Genomic DNA, 16992 nt, shown 5'->3' on the forward strand with positions numbered 1-16992 from the left:
AAGTTCGACCTGTCCATGTACCCACATCGCCTGCTTTGAAATAAAGCTGTACCCATACCCATACTTGTACCCTAAGTACCCAAGTACCCCCGTCCCCGTGCAACCTTGATATATATATATATATATATATATAGGTACTTGTTAATGTAATAAGAAGTTTCTTGAGCTTGAAAAATGAGAATTTGAGGCTACCTTTATCGATGATTTTTTGAAGACTTAATTTTTTTTTAAAATTTGAATTTTGATTTCTGATGCAGAAAAGCTGAATTTGAAGCCAGCCAGTGAATACAACTATTTGAACAAGAGCAACTGTTTAGCAATTGATGAAGTAGACGATGCTGAGAGGTTCCAACTGGTGCTGGTAAATATTGTTTTTCGGTACCATGAAGTGATTAATTCTGAGTAAACGTAGTTGCTTAGTTGTTTTTTGTTTGTTTGGGAGCATTGAAGGCTGATTCTTTATACAGGAAGCCTTAAATGTACTTGAAATCAGTCCAGATGATCAGGAAAATATATTTCGAATACTTTCTGCAGTATTATGGCTTGGCAATATTAAGTTTTCTATTGTTGATGGTGAACGCCATGTGAGAGTTGATAATGATGAAGGTGAGTAGGAATACTCATGTCCACTTAGGAATATTATAATATTAAATTTCTGTAGCATTATTTTTCAGTTAAACAAAACTAATGTTAACACGATTTCATTTTGACTGCTTTGAATAACTTCATAAACTACATTAAGCATAATATTACAACTTAATATATTTATTTGTGTTGCATTTACATTATGTTTTGTAGGTTTGATGTTATTTAATCAGGCATTCTTATTATTTTCTTGATAACAACTTGCATGCTTCCATAGTCATTAATTTCATGTCTCAATTTGTATCTAATTTCCCATCCAATATTTTTTACTTGGAGTTCAGTTCTGTTGGACCTGCTTTGATGACTAATGCCATTCAAAATATTTGTCTTCTAACTTCGATGTACCGTTGAAAAAGTTTGGCTTAGGCTTTGGACCTGATCAGAATAGCTCTGGATGGCACCCTTGTGTTCTATTTGTGTTTCTTGAGGAACATTTCAGGTTGTTGTAATGCAAAATATAATAACCACCTTAGATTTGTATTTAATTAACGTTAACACGATTTCATTTTGACTGCTTTGAATAACTTCACAAACTACATTAAGCATGATATTACAAATTAATATGTTTATTTGTGTTGCATTTACATTATATTTTTGTAGGTTTGATGTTATTTAATCAGGCGTTCTTATTATTTTCTTGATAACAACTTGAATGCTTCAATACTTATTAATTTCATGTCTCAATTTGTATATAATTTCCCATCCAATATTTTTTACTTGGAGTTCAGTTCTGTTGGACCTGCTTTGATGACTAATGCCATTCAAAATATTTTTCTTCCAACTTCGATGTACCGTTGAATAAGTTTGGCTTAGGCTTTGGACCTGACCAGAATAGCTCTGGATGGCACCCTTGTGTTCTATTTTTGTTTCTTGAGGAACATTTGAGGTTCTTTTAATGCAAAATATAATAACCACCTTAGATTTGTATTTAATTTTTTGCAAATGAGAGAAAACAAGAAGATATACTTGCTAAACATAGTCACAACTGCTGTCACATATTTCTGATATGAATAGTCAGCATTCCTAAATTGCTGTTTTAAATGTTATGATGTAAAATCACACACAAGAGATCACAATACATGAAATACATGATATGGTAAGATGCCCATTGAGAAATACCTCAGATGAAGGATGGAAATTAATCTTTAGAGTACAATACACATTGGAAATGAGTTTTAACAGGGATGATATGTTAGTATGAGAAGCTGCAGGTCTTCTGTCCAATGTTGTAAGTCAAAACAGTACTGGAAGTGTCTTTCAAACATCCCAACCTTGCATAGAACACTCCCCAAAGCTTTTCAAGACAGAAATAAACCACCCAGCTAATAGATAACAGCATTATACCTGCTCGAAATCTCTGAGGTTGAAAATGGGCACAGGAACAATTTGTCTACCTGAGCTTTTTGTAGAGAATCCTTCAAGGGGTGATTTTCTGGAGTGCTTGCCCACCAGGCCCTACACTTGCTTCCTTTAACACTTTCAAATATCAGATTCTCTGCTGTAATATATTCATCTTAATCTTTCTGCAACATTCCCTTCTTGCTTGAAGTGACCATCTGTCATTATAACGGTTTATTGGTTATGGCTCCAACTTTATAATATTATATTGAATGTCACAACTGTCCTTTTCAGGGTTGCGGCAGCTTCCTTTCATCATTTTCCTTACTTTTATCCCTCTCCAATACTTCTGCTGTACCCTCTCTTGTGGCAGTTGTAGAATCAATAGAATGATGGATGTCCCTCTTTGTGGTCTGTACAATGTTCATGTGATGTGCCCCTCCAGTGTGTTCGAGCGTACAAATGTTAGCCTCCTTATGGATGTGCATGATATCCTAGTTTTAGAGACCGCTGGCTTACTCCCTAGACTTTTGTACATCTTCTCTGTGTTGGTGTACAGTGGTTTTGTATGACCTGAAATTCTTTACTCTCTTCTTTGAATCTTGTACGTTGTATGCTTTGTACAACTTGCTTGGGTTTGATGCCTTTCCTACGATTTCGTGCAGTTTTCTTTGGCAATTTCTGTGTGTTGCGATTCGTATGACCTCTAGTATGACCCTATGTAATTTTTGTGTCACCTGCATGACTTATACGGTTGATGGCTTTTGTATGTGGGATTGGTGTGTTTGAACTTAGTGGAATTTTCCCCTGGATGGTAGTATGGTGTATGACATAGAGATTACCTTGCAAATCACTCCAGTCTGTACGACATATAGTTGTGTGTGCTTCCTTTGGATTTGTCTAACTCCACTTTGTTGCTCTCAATGCAATTCTTCTCCTTGCAATATGAGTTCCACACGATTCCATAGAAGATGTTTTATTGGCTCTTCCTAGGGTTAGGCTTCTAACATAGCATGTAATTTAATAAAAAAAGCTAATGTCTTTACTTTGGTATGACGTTTATATTTGCTCTCTTTACCTCTTTTTATTTTCTCATTTCTTTTATTATCCCTCCATCATTAATCTTTTAACTATTACTCTCTTTTTATTTTTTCAACCCTTTTACTTTTTATTCCAACCTTCATAATCTTCGTCCTTTTAACTTTTGCTCAATTTTAATAACATACCTTACCTTTGTCCTTGCGGTTTCACCTCTTTGTTTTGCCTTGTTAAGTTTCCCTTCAAAAATTTCTAGTGCTTTTTTTTGCATTATTGTTCTCCTTTTCTCTTTGTTTGCTTGGACTCCCATCCTATTCTCGAGTTTGTTCTCATTATTCTTGTCGCCTTGTCTAATCTTTAATCCTTTTTCTCATTACACTAGACCTTAACCTTGGAGGTATACTACCACATGCAAGTGCTTGGAGGTGTTTTATAGCATCCATTTTTGCAACATGTCCCAAGGTACTCCAAGTAAAATATTTGGTCCACTAAAGGCATGGTCCCTCACCTTTGTAGCTTCGATGTGTGTATCTAGCTTTGTACTTTTGGTTGCTCTTTGTTCACTGTCGAGGGTTTGCTAGATTTGTTATCACTCTCCATAATGCATTTGAGGTAGTGTTGTATGGGGCTTGTCCTTCGCACGATTCCAGATAAGTTGATCTACATACCTTTCCCTCGGAAATAAACAAGTTTTCTGTTTCTATTACCATCTTTAGACATTGTCCAAGGGTGACACCAATCTCCTCTAGGTCAATCTCTTACTCTTAAGTCTTCCTCTAGGGTCTTGCCCTTGGCTGCCTGCTTGTTTTCACGTTGTTCGTCTACTTACTCATCAATGTCGTAAGTAAAAAAACCTTTTCTTCTCCCTTTGTAGGGTGCCTTCCATCCCCAATACCAATTTATTATCACCTATATAGTTTGATGTCGAAAAAGTGCATTATACCCTCCAAGTATTTCCTTGCCATTTGTTCCTTGGGATCCATCATCGACATTGCTTAGTCTAGGTCTCATTTGTATGGTTTTTCTTGATTATTGGATCCTCTCCAATCTCGTTTACTCGGATCCCAACATATTTTTGCTACAGTCTTTGCTTTCCTCTCTTGGTAGATTGTCAGCTTAGACCCGTTTACTGGTTCCCTAATCCTTCTGTCATCTAGGGTAGTAAGTTTTACAGCGACATTGTTTCCCACCTCTCTTACTTTATAGGATTCAAGCCAACATACATTGAGCTTGCTAGGTTTAATTTTGTTATGACATGTTATACCTCACAATAAATTGCCTTGGCTAGAAGTTCACTTGTTAGAGGTTCCTGTTGTGCCTGAATTTCCTCCACCGTTGAGCCACCTTTGTTGCCCATTGTGCTGTGAGCCATCGTTCATCCAATTTTAACAGGTTAAGGAGTCGTTCCTTTAAGCTTTATGTGTCTCCCAACCAATTTTCAGTTGCCGCTCATAGGCTTGGTACAATGTATTCAATAGGTAGCACAACCTTGTTAAGTATATTTAAGTAGATAAACCAGGTCTGAAAGTGCAGATCGTACTTCTTCTTTTACCCTTATATATCATTTATGTTGGCATTAGATTGTTTTCCTTAGTAGCCAGCAACTTCTCAAGAACTGCATTAATAAACCTTAACTAATCTAACACATTTTGTTAGTTAGATGTTATCATGTTTATTTATTCTGATCGCTGACTTGTAGGAGTATTAATTATGTTAACTAAGGAAGGGTTATGTCACTTTGAGGGACATACACTTTAGGAAGGATATATTGGGAGGATATCAATGCAGATTGAGGACACACAATTAGAACAAAGTCTGCTCCTCTAAGCATCTATATCCTGCGAATTATATCAGAGATACTCCCTTACAATCAAAGGTCAATTATTTATTATTGGATCTACATCAAGATAGGTGTTAACTTCATCAATATTTAGAATTCTTAGAAGACCAGTCTCAGCATTTAAAGACTGAATTAAAAGTTTGATTCAGAGGTAAGGAATTAGCAGAAACTTTACATGGTATTAGAGCTCTGGTAATTGAACCTAGGCTCTGCAAAATTTCAGTAATCTGACTTCGTATACATCAACCAACAATCTCCTATCTTCTATGGCATACACAATCAGACCTGAGGATAGATTTGATGGGAAGGAACATTTTGATGCCTAGAAATTCAGAATCATGATGATTTTTAAAGAGAATGATGTAAAACAATTTGTTGATGGAGCATCCAAACAACCCCCAGTTGAACCTTACAAATCTATCTGGAGCAGAGGAAATAGAAAAGCTATTCAAATCATTTTGGATGGAGTAAAAAATGATATCATACCTATGCTTACAAAACATCAAACTGCCTTTGATATGATGAATGCATTACAAAATGCATATGAAGTAAACAATGCAACTAGGGTTCTCGCACTAAAAAGGCAACTGAATCACATTCAGATAAAGAAAAGAGAATCGAAAAATTCTTACTTCCTAAGAGTTGTCGGCATTAGAGATGAACTATCAAGCATAGGAACCACAATTAGTGATACAGAATTAACGCTTATGGCTATAGATGGATTGCCAGATTCATGGGAGACATTTGCACAAGGAATAAGTGCCAGAGATAATCTTCCGGACTTTTACAGACTTAAGAACAATTTTCTTCAAGAGGAATCTAGAAAACTAAAGAAAGGAGGGAAACCAAAAGCAAAAGATGAAGAACTTAATGTTCTTAATACAAACTCCTATAAGGGCGAGAAGAAGTGTTTCAAGAAGAAAAAGGGAAATCAAAAGAATGGAAAGCCCAAGAAAGATCTATCTAAAATAAAGTGTTTCAAATATGAAAAATTTGGACAATATAGATCTAATTGTCCTGAAAATTCCAAACAACAAGCAAATTGTACAAATGTTATTAGAGAAGAAGATACTCATGATCCTGAAAACCGTGTTTTGTATTCCTCTCTATGAAATGAAATTTCAAATAAAGCATGAGTAATTGATGGTGGATTTTCTAGACATATAACAGGATACAAAGAAAATCTAGATTCTTTATCAGAGAAGGTTAACAGTGAAGTTACTATCGGTGATAACTCAGCACACTCCGTTGAAGGAATTGGAAATTGTACATTGAAACTGAAATCAGGAAATATCTTCTTCTTAAAGGTGTACTCTATGTACCAGAAATTAAAAGAAACTTAATCTCAATCACAACACTTGAAGATGATGGACACAATGTTGCATTTGTAGATGGCAAAGTATTAACTTGGGCTAAGAACTCCTCCATCAAGAAAGAAAAGTTCATTGGTCAATGAAAAGGATATTTGTATGAATTGAATATAGAATCTAGTTGATCTATTCAAGCCCTAGTTTACGAAGCTGCAGATACAAATGAAATATGGCAAAGAAGATTAAGACATCTAAATTTCAAAACTTTATCAACTATGGAGAAGATGGTTACTGGATTAGCGAAATTAAATAAAGACCACCCAAGTATTTGCAAAGGGTGTGCTTTGGGTAAGAACTCCAGAAGTCCTTTTCATGATAGTACTAAGAAAACAAATAATGTACTAGAATTAATTCATTCAGATTTATGTGGACCTATGTTTGTTCCTTCTCTTGGAGGATTCTGGTATTATATCTTGTTCATAGATGACTTCTCTAGGAAACAATGGATTTATTTTTTAAAATGCAAGGAATCAGAAGAAATCCTACAAAGGCTTAAAAAATTCAAAACATTAATTGAAAACTTTTGAATAAAATTAAAACCCTTAGAACTGATAATGGAGGAGAATGTACCTCAGATTTGTTTAAAAGGTTATGTAAAGAATCAGGGATTAAGAGGGAGTACACTGTTCCTTATAATCCAGAGTAAAATGGGGTAGCAGAATGAAAGAATAGGACAATTATAGAAGCTGCTAGATCTATGATTTTTGACCAAAATCTAGAATATTATCTTTGGGTAGAAGCCTCTTGTACTGTTGTATATATTCAAAATAGAAGCTCTCACTCCTATCTTAATGATAAAACCCCTGAAGAAGTATTTACTAAAGTAAAACCAAATATAAGTCATCTTAGAATTTTCTGGTCTCCTATTTATATCCATGTTCGAAAAGAAAAGAGAACCAAGCTAGAACCCTCTGGGAGGAAAGGTATTTTTGTAAGGTATATTGAAACATCTAAGTCATATTGGATTTTCATACCTGAACAGAAAAATATTGAACTTAGTATGGATGTAATCTTTGAAGAAGATCTTGCATTCAAAAGAGCCATAAGTTCTGATGAACCTTCTCATTTACCTAGTTCTGAAAGAAATAGTGAATCTGGGTCCCAGAGGGAGAACTTAGAAGAAATAGAAGATGAAATTCAGAATATGAATCTTGAAGAAAATTCAAAGAAAAGACCACTTTGGGCCATTAAAACAGTTGAAGAAGCTCAAGACTTTGCTGCACCTTCCGAAACAATTAGAGAAAGCAGAAGACCTAAAAAATTCTCTAGTTATACAACAAACATTAGTGATTTATCCAAAATAGAAAAATACCAATCTATCATGAAAAATGATGTTTGACAAATTGTTCCTAGACCTAAAGGAAAATCTGTTGTTTCTTCCAAGTGGATATTTAAAATAAAGCATGGTACTGATGCTAGTATTGAGAAGTATAAAGCCAAATTTGTAGCCAGAGGATTTTTTAGAAAGAAGGAATTGACTATGAAGAAACCTTTGCTCCTGTTGCCAGATATACCTCCGTTAGAGCAGTCTTAGCAATTGCCGCATCAAAGGGATGGAAAGTACATCAGATGGATGTAAAAACAACATTCCTAAATGGAGAGATTATAGAAGAAGTTTATCTGGAGTAACTTGAAGGATTTGAAACTCATGATCCTAACATTTTTATTTGCAGGCTCAAGAAAGCTCTTTATGGGCTTAAACAGGCTCCAAAGGCTTGGTATGAAAGAATTGATAAATATCTCACCAACTTAGGATTTTCCAAGAATGAATCTTATCCAAACTTATATTATAAAAGAGATAAAGATGATATGGTAATTCTGATTTTGTATGTTGATGATTTATTAATTACAGGTGATGATCATCTTATAGATCAGTGCAAGAAAGATCTAACTAGAAAATTCGAGATGAAAGACTTGGGGCTTCTCCATTACTTCCTAGGGTATGAAGTACGACAAAATTCTGAAAGTATCATAGTTAGTCAAGGAAAGTATACATCAGATATTTTGAAGAGATTTGGAATGTGGAACTGCAAGTCTATGTCTTCTCCAATGGATACTAATTTACATAAACTTAACGAAGCAGTAGCAAAATCACCTTCCATAGATTCTACTCTCTGCAGACAGATGATTGGATCCCTTATGTATTTGGTAGATATAAGACCAGATATTTGTTATGCTGTTAATCCCTTAAGTCAGTTTATGTGTGAGCCAAAGGAGATTCACCTAGTTGCAGTTAAGCACATTATGAGATATTTACAAGTCACTCTAAAATTTGGACTCAAATATGAGAAAGTTGCTTTAGATTTGCATGGATTCACAGATTTAGATTGGGGTGGAAGTGTTAAAGACAAAAAAAGTACTTCAGGATGCTGGTTCTGTTTAGGATTAGCTATGATATCTTGAATATGCAGAAAGCAGTCCTCAGTAGCTCAGAGGTCCACAGAAGCCGAATACATTGCAGCAGCAATGGCCTTTTGAGAAGCAGTCTGGCTAAGGAAGTTACTTGTAGGATTATTTGGGAAAAGCCATGAGTCCTATGATTATTCATTGTGATAATCAGAGTTCCATCAAGCTTTCAATGCATGTAGTTTTCCATGACAGGTCCAAACATATTGAAATTACTTACCATTATGTAAGAGATATGGTAGACAGGAATTCTGTAAAGTTAGAATACATTTGCACTGTAGATCAGACAACAGATATTCTCACCAAACCTCTATTTGGAGTAAAGATAGATCACTTCAAGAGAAGACTTGGTATGGTTGAATTGTAATTCATTTGTGTTCTTCAAATTATTAATAAAATAATTTTATTTGTCAGGCTATTGACTTTTATGTACTTCACCATTTGTATTCATTATTTAAGAGGTGACGATCTCTGAGATAATGAACACTTGTATAAAAGACATTATGAGAGATGACGATCTCTTAGATAATGTGCTAAACAGTAGAGTTCTATTGTAAGATCTAGATGAGTTCAAGATCATATTGTGATGTAAACATTGCTACGTCTATGAGTCACAATTTCGATAAAGGAAGAATTTTAGTATTATTCGGGTTTATCCTGTATTTTGGTGGATCTTAAACTCAGGATCTTGTTGTCATATAGAAATACCAATTTCTATGAGTCACAACTTGGATAAATGAAGAAATTAAATTACTCTTTAGATTTATCTTGTATATTATCACTAGTAGCAGTGATTTGTCATATCACAGGTTTAGTTATATGACTTTGTATCATGTGTTCTATGATACCTCATACTAAGAAGAGTTAGATAGATATAGAGTATTAATTCTTGCTTATTCATCTGTATTGGTGTTGCTAGATATAATATCTCTCTGTAGGATTATCAAGTTAAGAGGGAGTGTTAAGTATATTTAAGCAGAGAAACCTATAGGTTTGGAAGTGCAGACCGTACTTCTTCTTTTACCCTTATATATCATTTATGTTGGCATTAAATTATTTTCCTTAGGAGCCGGTGACTTCTCAAGAAGTGAATTAATAAACATTAATATTGTTATCATGTTTATTTATTTTGATTGCCGATTTGTAGCAGTATTAATTATGTTAACTAAGGAAGGGTTATGTCCCTTTGAGGGACATAACCTTTAGGAAGGATATATAGGGAGGTTATCGATGCAGATTGAGGACACACAGTTACAACAAGGTTTGCTCCGCTAAGCAGCTATATCCTGTGAATTATTTCAGAGTTACTCCCTCACAATCAAAGGTCGATTATTCATTATTGGATCTGCATCAAGATAGATGTTAACTTCATCAATGTTCAAAATTCTTAGAAGACCATTCTCAACATTTAAAGACTGAATTAAAAGTCTGATTCAGAGATAAGGAAAGCAGAAACTTTATTGACCTCTTGCTAGTACATGATTGGGGAGGGATGTGTGCCCTATTGTCACATCATTAATGGTTCGACACACCCAGAGTATGGATGGCAGTCTTTCTTTCCAATTTCCTTGTTCTTCTCTGCAGGTTTTATACAAAATGGATACTGATAATTTATTTGTAGGCCCTTCTTGCCCATTGGCTCGAGGGTAATATAGGCTTGACAAGTTATGGAATATCCAAAATTCTACCATCATGCTCCGAATGACCTGGTTCAAAAATGCACTCCTTGGTCAATGGTGATAGATATGGGTATGCCAGAGCATTCCACAACTTGCTTAGAGAAATCGAGTTGTGCTAAGTGTTGTGTTATCCAAAAGTGCCTTGGCCTCTGTCAACATTGTCAAATATTTATTAGCTACCACTATATTCCTACACTATTGTGCAATACTTACCTTCAAGGTCTGACAAAGGCCAAACACCGCCTTTCAACCAACTTATGGGGCTTTGAAGGAAACAACATGAAGTCTCTTTGTAATGGCTTGCCCGAACTCTAGCAAGTGTCACATGCAAGCATCCAGTCTTGAGCATTAGTGTGCAAGGTTGATTACTGCTACCCTGTCAATAGTACCTTCTATGTGGCAGCGTTCGGTTACATGTGCCCTTCTGCCAACCCTTAGTGGGACTTCCTTAGCACATTCGAAATTTCCTCCTCCATGACACACCTGCGTAGCACGTAGTCGAGTCCCATCTTGTATAACCACCTGCCGATGTGTTTGAATTATTTACTTTTCAATCCTAGGTTTCTCCTTTCATTTGGTGGCATCTCCAAGGAAATGTGGAAGTGGAGAGGTATTAGCCAATATACTTGTACGAGGAAGGTAAGACTACTATCTGGAAAAAATGAGCATCCAAAAAGTCTTCGTTTACCCTGTCAGTAGGCTCTCTTGATTTTATTTTGGACAATTGTTCAGCAAAGACATGGCTCTTTTTGAAGTGTACGATAATTGTGAACATGAACTCTCGGAGCAAGAGCAACCAGTAACTTACCGTTCCTTGTATGATGGGTTTGTTAACCGAGTACATAAGTACTTTGTGGTCCATGTAGAATGTGAAGGGGTTGGCAAGGAGGTAGTGTCAGGAATTTTGGAAGGCGTACATCATGCTCAAGGCTTCCCTTTTAGTATATTGTAATTCCTTCAAGCCCTTGATAACAATCTACTTGCAAGGTATATTGGATGGTCCAACAGTCCTGTGCTAACTTGTGCTAGGGTGGCATCAAGAGCATAGTTTGAGGCATCCACTTGTATGCAGTATTCCTTATCCTTGTCTAGATATGCAACAATAGGTGCACTTACCAATTTGGACTTGAGTTCTTTGAATGCCTCTTCTTGCTTGGTCCCCTAGGTGAATGGTTTGCCTTTCCTCATTAGCTTGTCCTGTGGAAATGAGATCTCCACAAACCCTTTGATTAATCGCTAGTAATAAATGAAATTACCTAAGGACTTCACTTCTGTCACATCGTCCGGGCTTTCCATAGCAATGATAACCTATACTTTATCAAAAACTCTCTTTAGTCATTTTTTGTAGACTATATGCCCAAGTAGCTTACCTTGTGGCACCGTGAAGCGACACTTCTTCGAGTTGAGTGCTAGTAATGCCCTTCGTCATCACTATATGGACCAATCATCCAAGAAGGCCTTGAAATTTCCAACTGACATCTTGTCAAAAGTATGGAGTATGATTCTCTAGATGGTTGTAGGAGCATTGCGTAGCTCGAAGGGCATCTTGTGTTATGCATACATCTCATCTTCCAAACGAATGTAGTTTTTTGTCATCCTTGGTGATACTAATTTGGTTGGAGCTAGAAAACCCACACATGAACGAGTACAACTAGTGCCCTGCCACCTCTTCTAGTATGCTCTCAGTGAACGATATAGCGAAGGGATCTTTGATTGTGAGGATGTTTAAACATTTGAAGTCTACAAAAAATTGGATTTGTTTGACTTCTTTTTTAAAAAAGAACAGAATGTGTGACACACAATCACTTGTTCGCACCTTGAAAATGATCCCTACATCCAACATGTTCTCAATTTCTTTTCCTAAACTTTTGGCTTGTAGTTCTTATTCCTATAGTACGATCTCTTTTGTACGGGTTGTGCACTTAGTACCAAGGGGATTTGATGGACATATAGCTCCAGTGGCACACCCTTCAAATCCTTATATATCTCTGGGAACACATCCTTTGTATTCTAAGAATATTTTGTATATTGTTGTCTTTAGTATAGGATTGTAGTCATCCCCGCTGAGGGTTACCTTTGGGTCATCCTCCTTCCCAAAATTCACCTTTTCTATGCTCGATTCTTTATATTACACCCCCTTGTCCCTTTCAAACCAGTGGCTAGGGATATCATCTAGCCTCGCCACGCCTTACTTGTATTCATTGTACTCTGGGGTAGGTATCTTTTTCTTTTGTTTCGACTTTCGAAGTCTTCAACAAGTTGCAACTTGGGTGAAAGACTTCTTCCATCTGCTAGTAAAACAATTCATTGAGGGAGCTAGTTTTGTCTTTCGAACAATCCCCTAGTCTCGGTACCACTTCATTGTTGGGTTCAATCCTTCCTTCCATGTTGAATTACTTCCCTTTGGACTCAAAGCTTGATGCTAGTTTGTGGGTTACCGCTTGGTTTTGCAAATTGATGACTTTTTCTTTTTGTCACTCTCAATAGAGAGTATGTTCTTTTTCCAATTGTGATTAGCTTTTCTTTTAATGAAGCAACCTCTGCCAAGGGCCTCATACCCCTTCTTTTCTAGGGTGATGACAACAAAGTCGAGGAAGAATTGTTGGATCCTAATGATAACCTTCTAGGTCATATTGTTTCATTTGGTTGAATGCCATGCTAGTTAGCGCCTACTTGTAAGGTTGGCAACCTAAGTGTTAGCTTGCTGAGGGCCTTCCATGTCTCCTTTGGCAATACATTTAGGCCCAAGCCACCATCCACATGGTGCTAGTCATTGTTTGCCTCATGATTTCCATCTCGACTATTGCCAAGGTCCTTCCCACAACGACTGCCAACAACATTGGATTTGTTGTGCCATTTGTGGAAATGCCCTTCATGGAGCCTCCATTCTCTATCTCATTGGTCAAACTACTACCCATGGGCTTACTGTTCTCTTGATCGCCCTTGATATCACCTACATGGGTGATAGCCATCTTCAGTTGTGGTAATGTCTCGAGGAGATCTACCACATGTACTTGTACTATAGATTGCATTATCTGCTGTATGATAGTGGCTTCTGATGTTGATCATACGGAAATATTGTTGATCATGGGGGAATATTGTCAATGCCAGGTGATTGTTTTAGCTCTTCTTTCGTTGCCCGTTCAATGTCCTTGCTTGCTTCTTCAATCTTTCTTTCTCCGTACAAGGGTCAAGGTACATGGCTTATTTTGCCTACAACCTTGTGATTTACAAGACTTCTATCACAAGACATGTGACATCAATCATGTTCACTCGCCTTGAGATAGTGAACATCGTCGTGGTTGCCTTGACCACACCATTTGCACATCATGCCTCCACCACCTTGCTAGCTCTGATAGTCTCGCGCGAAGTAACTCCTATTGTATCTACAAATTTGTATCATGGGACGCCCCTTCACGTCATACTTCATACATCTCCTTGGTGTGTTAGTGTTGCCGTTATTATTGTTTCCTCCTTGGTTGTTACGGTCTCTACCTGACAAGGCTTTTTAAATTTATCAATCTTGGTAGTGTAGTGGGTGGCATTGCTTGCTATCCTTGCGCGAAGAGCTCTCCTTAAGTTATACGAGCACTCCTTAATGGAGTATTCCGAGTACTTGGAAGATGTCACAAAATGATTTCTCTGGGAAGCTGGTCCTTGTATGTCCGTTTCTTCTACATTCGGTTCACCACAATTCCTTACCCTCCTTCGTTTTCTTCTCTCTTGCATCTCTTTCATCATCCTCATTATATCCTTCTGGAATGCTCGTATGGTTCGAGACTTTCCCTTCAGTGTCGCCATTGGTACTATCATCATCGCTGATTTTCTTCTTCCCTCTAGATGTCTTTTTCTTGCTGCCTTTCTATAGAAGGATGGGGGTACTGCCTTCAATTTTTTTCGAATGGTCAAAGTTAGTCCCTCGATGAACCATCTTTTTTCCAAGACATCTATTGGCTAGGTGTCTAACTTGCTAATGAGTTCCTTTAGCATACAATGGTAGCTTTTTATTGTCTCATTTTTTCCTTGGTGGGTATTATAAATTTTCGCTACCACTTCGTCATCATCACAAAGCAATTTGAATTTTGTTTGAAATATGAGTTTCAAATTATCCCAAGTTCTTGAACCCACTGGGAGGTCTGTGTACGATTTAATCACTACTTGTAAGATAGCTGAGACAATCGTCAACCAACATTCGTGGTCATCTTGACAATTCGCCTCCCATATGGTCACACATGTTTAGTAGTGGCAGATTGGGTCTCCCTTATCCGTCCCCACTAAATTTGGGAAGTTTCTGCTTCTTCGGGGTGTTCACCATTTCTCTCCTATAATCGACACCCTGCACTGTTAGACTTAGGTGGATTGATTACTCCTCTGCCTCCCCATGCTTCTTTCGTACCTTCAGATAGACACAAGTCCTCTTCTCTTCCATCTCTTCCTTCACAACCCCTGTAGTACCGATACACTCTCCTCCCAGGAGTTTTTGGTTTTGCTCGTATTCTCGACTCTTCGGATATGGAAAGATTTCCAATGCTTTGTAAGGTACTTTCAAATAAGTTTGTTATCTCTCCTTCAAGAACCCTTTCCTTGCCACTGACTTCCTCAAGTTTATGGATGGTTCTGTCATTATAGTCTCCCTCCCAATTGTTTGTGTCAAACTCGTCAGGCCCCTTTTGTAGCTAGGAAGTGCTTGAGAGTGGTAGTTCTCTTGCAATATCTTCCTGCTCCTACGACATGGGTTGTGTTCCACCTTCAATGTTTGTAAGAGCACCATTCCGGTTGGGAGGACAAAGAGATTTTTTGACTTCTTGTTGTAGTCGTTGTCGCTGCTTATTATGTTCTTGAATCTAGAGAGACACCTTTAAAGTAATTTCTACTTTCTTTTGTATTTGTGTCTCTTCCCTAGTACTTTGCCTTCTATCCTTATTCAGTAGATAGGGCTTTAATTATTTGGAGTTGCTAGAGATGTTGTGCATACTTGTGTCGTGTGGTTTCTTCTCTGTTTGGTTCCCCTCTTCGTACTATTGTATTTGTTTCTTGCAGTCCTCTCTCTTGGATCACGTTGTTCTTGGAATTTCAACAATGCGTGAGCCAATAATCTTGGGAGGCTACCCAAAAGATTGTGTATAGGAGTGCTCACTGGGAGTTTGTCACGTACCATGCCTATGGGGACCGCTGTTTCTTGAGCCTCCTATTGCACATACTCATTAACCAACACGTCCTATGCCTCAACCAAATCTTGTCAATTGGTCCTCTCCAGTCACTTCGTTATTGCCCTCGATGTCACTGTTAGTTACCACTACCATTGGTGGAAGGTATGATCCATTATGCTCCCATCCCACCTATTCTTACTTAGATGTCATGTTTTGAACTTAGGCAATGACATAATGGGTTGCACATTCAAGTAGTGGTGAATAAGTATAAATGATAAATGACATAACATGAACGCCTAGAGATAGATAGAATCACACAATGCAATAAATGGCAAAATGATATATTTCATAACATACTCTTCTTGTCCATTCACAATCATATGAATTGTTCCGATCTATGATTGGCCCAACCATACAAAGGTATCTCATTGTAGGGCCCTTATGCTTCAAGCACCAACACTCCAAAAGAGAGGGAACGTTCAAAGACATAAGCCAACTCATTCTCCACCAAAGCAAAACGAATGACCAAAGTTGTCTTGGAAAGGGACAGCGTAAGAAAAATTAATTGTTGTTTTCCTTTTCACACACACATAAGATGCATCTTGGAGGGCCAACCTTCCCCAAGATGTGCAATCTGCCCTACATAAGGGCCCTTTGCCTTCAAATGACCCATAAAAAGGCTTTAGCCTTAGGAAGCTCCGAGTTCAACAAAATCTGTTTGGCAACCATAATATCCTTCCCTTAGGAGAAGTAACAATTGAAACCAGTTATCAGAAATAGAAATGCTTCCACTATGGCCACACATCATACTATCCTCTATGCCCCTCCTTTAGAGTCCACCTATCCAACTTTCATTGCAAGGAGGCCCACTAATCTTTAGGATCATCAATAGGAGGATTTAGTGATTTCCAATGCCAAAAATCCTTCCAATACTCCTGTCGATGTAAGTTTTATGACTAGTCTAACATGTAGGATGAAACACTAAAAATCTAATCTTGTCTTGAACAAAGACACCACACATGAAAAGAGTGCAAAAAGATCATACAGGTGACACCAAGGTTGCTATTATTATTAGACATAACGCAATTTTATGATATGGTTTGTTCGTATGCAAGGACCTACATTATTGATTGAATGGGCAATCTATCAACCTTGCAAATGGAGATGATTTAGCAATGATGATTCCCTAACTACTACTAGTGAAACAAATTGCAAAAATATTAAGATTATAGGAAGCTAATCTAACTAAAGCAATGCAAGAAGACTATTCATGGTGAGGTGGAACTAAACCAATCCCTGCTTTGTTAAATATATAACCTGATCATCCACAGGTCTGGAAGTGCAGGTTGCATTTATTCTTCTCATTCTAATTATCTACAAATGGCTTTATATACGCTACTTGCTTTCCTATTACGAAGTGGCAACCTTCCAGATTAATTTGATATTAACACTAACCTAACACAATGTGTGTGTTAGTGACTAACTGCAATTAAACTTGAAATTGCCGATTCATGAGAAGGCATAAG

At 37.2% G+C, this 16992-nt stretch overlaps 1 protein-coding gene across 1 annotated transcript in view; it reads left to right on the forward strand.

Moving 5' to 3' along the window:
* LOC149533398 (myosin-3-like) overlaps nt 1–16992 on the forward strand; it is a 166088-nt gene that overhangs the window by 55754 nt on the left and 93342 nt on the right. Inside the window, exons 10-11 of the mRNA XM_089806981.1 lie at nt 258–361; nt 468–606. Coding sequence (XP_089663107.1) covers nt 258–361; nt 468–606 — 243 coding nt within the window. The remainder of the gene's footprint in view (nt 1–257; nt 362–467; nt 607–16992) is intronic.

The sequence above is a fragment of the Cupressus sempervirens genome, chromosome 10 (genome assembly GCF_028749045.1).
Source record: "Cupressus sempervirens isolate cs-2001-9-10 chromosome 10, ASM2874904v1, whole genome shotgun sequence".
Classification (NCBI taxonomy): Eukaryota; Viridiplantae; Streptophyta; class Pinopsida; order Cupressales; family Cupressaceae; genus Cupressus; species Cupressus sempervirens.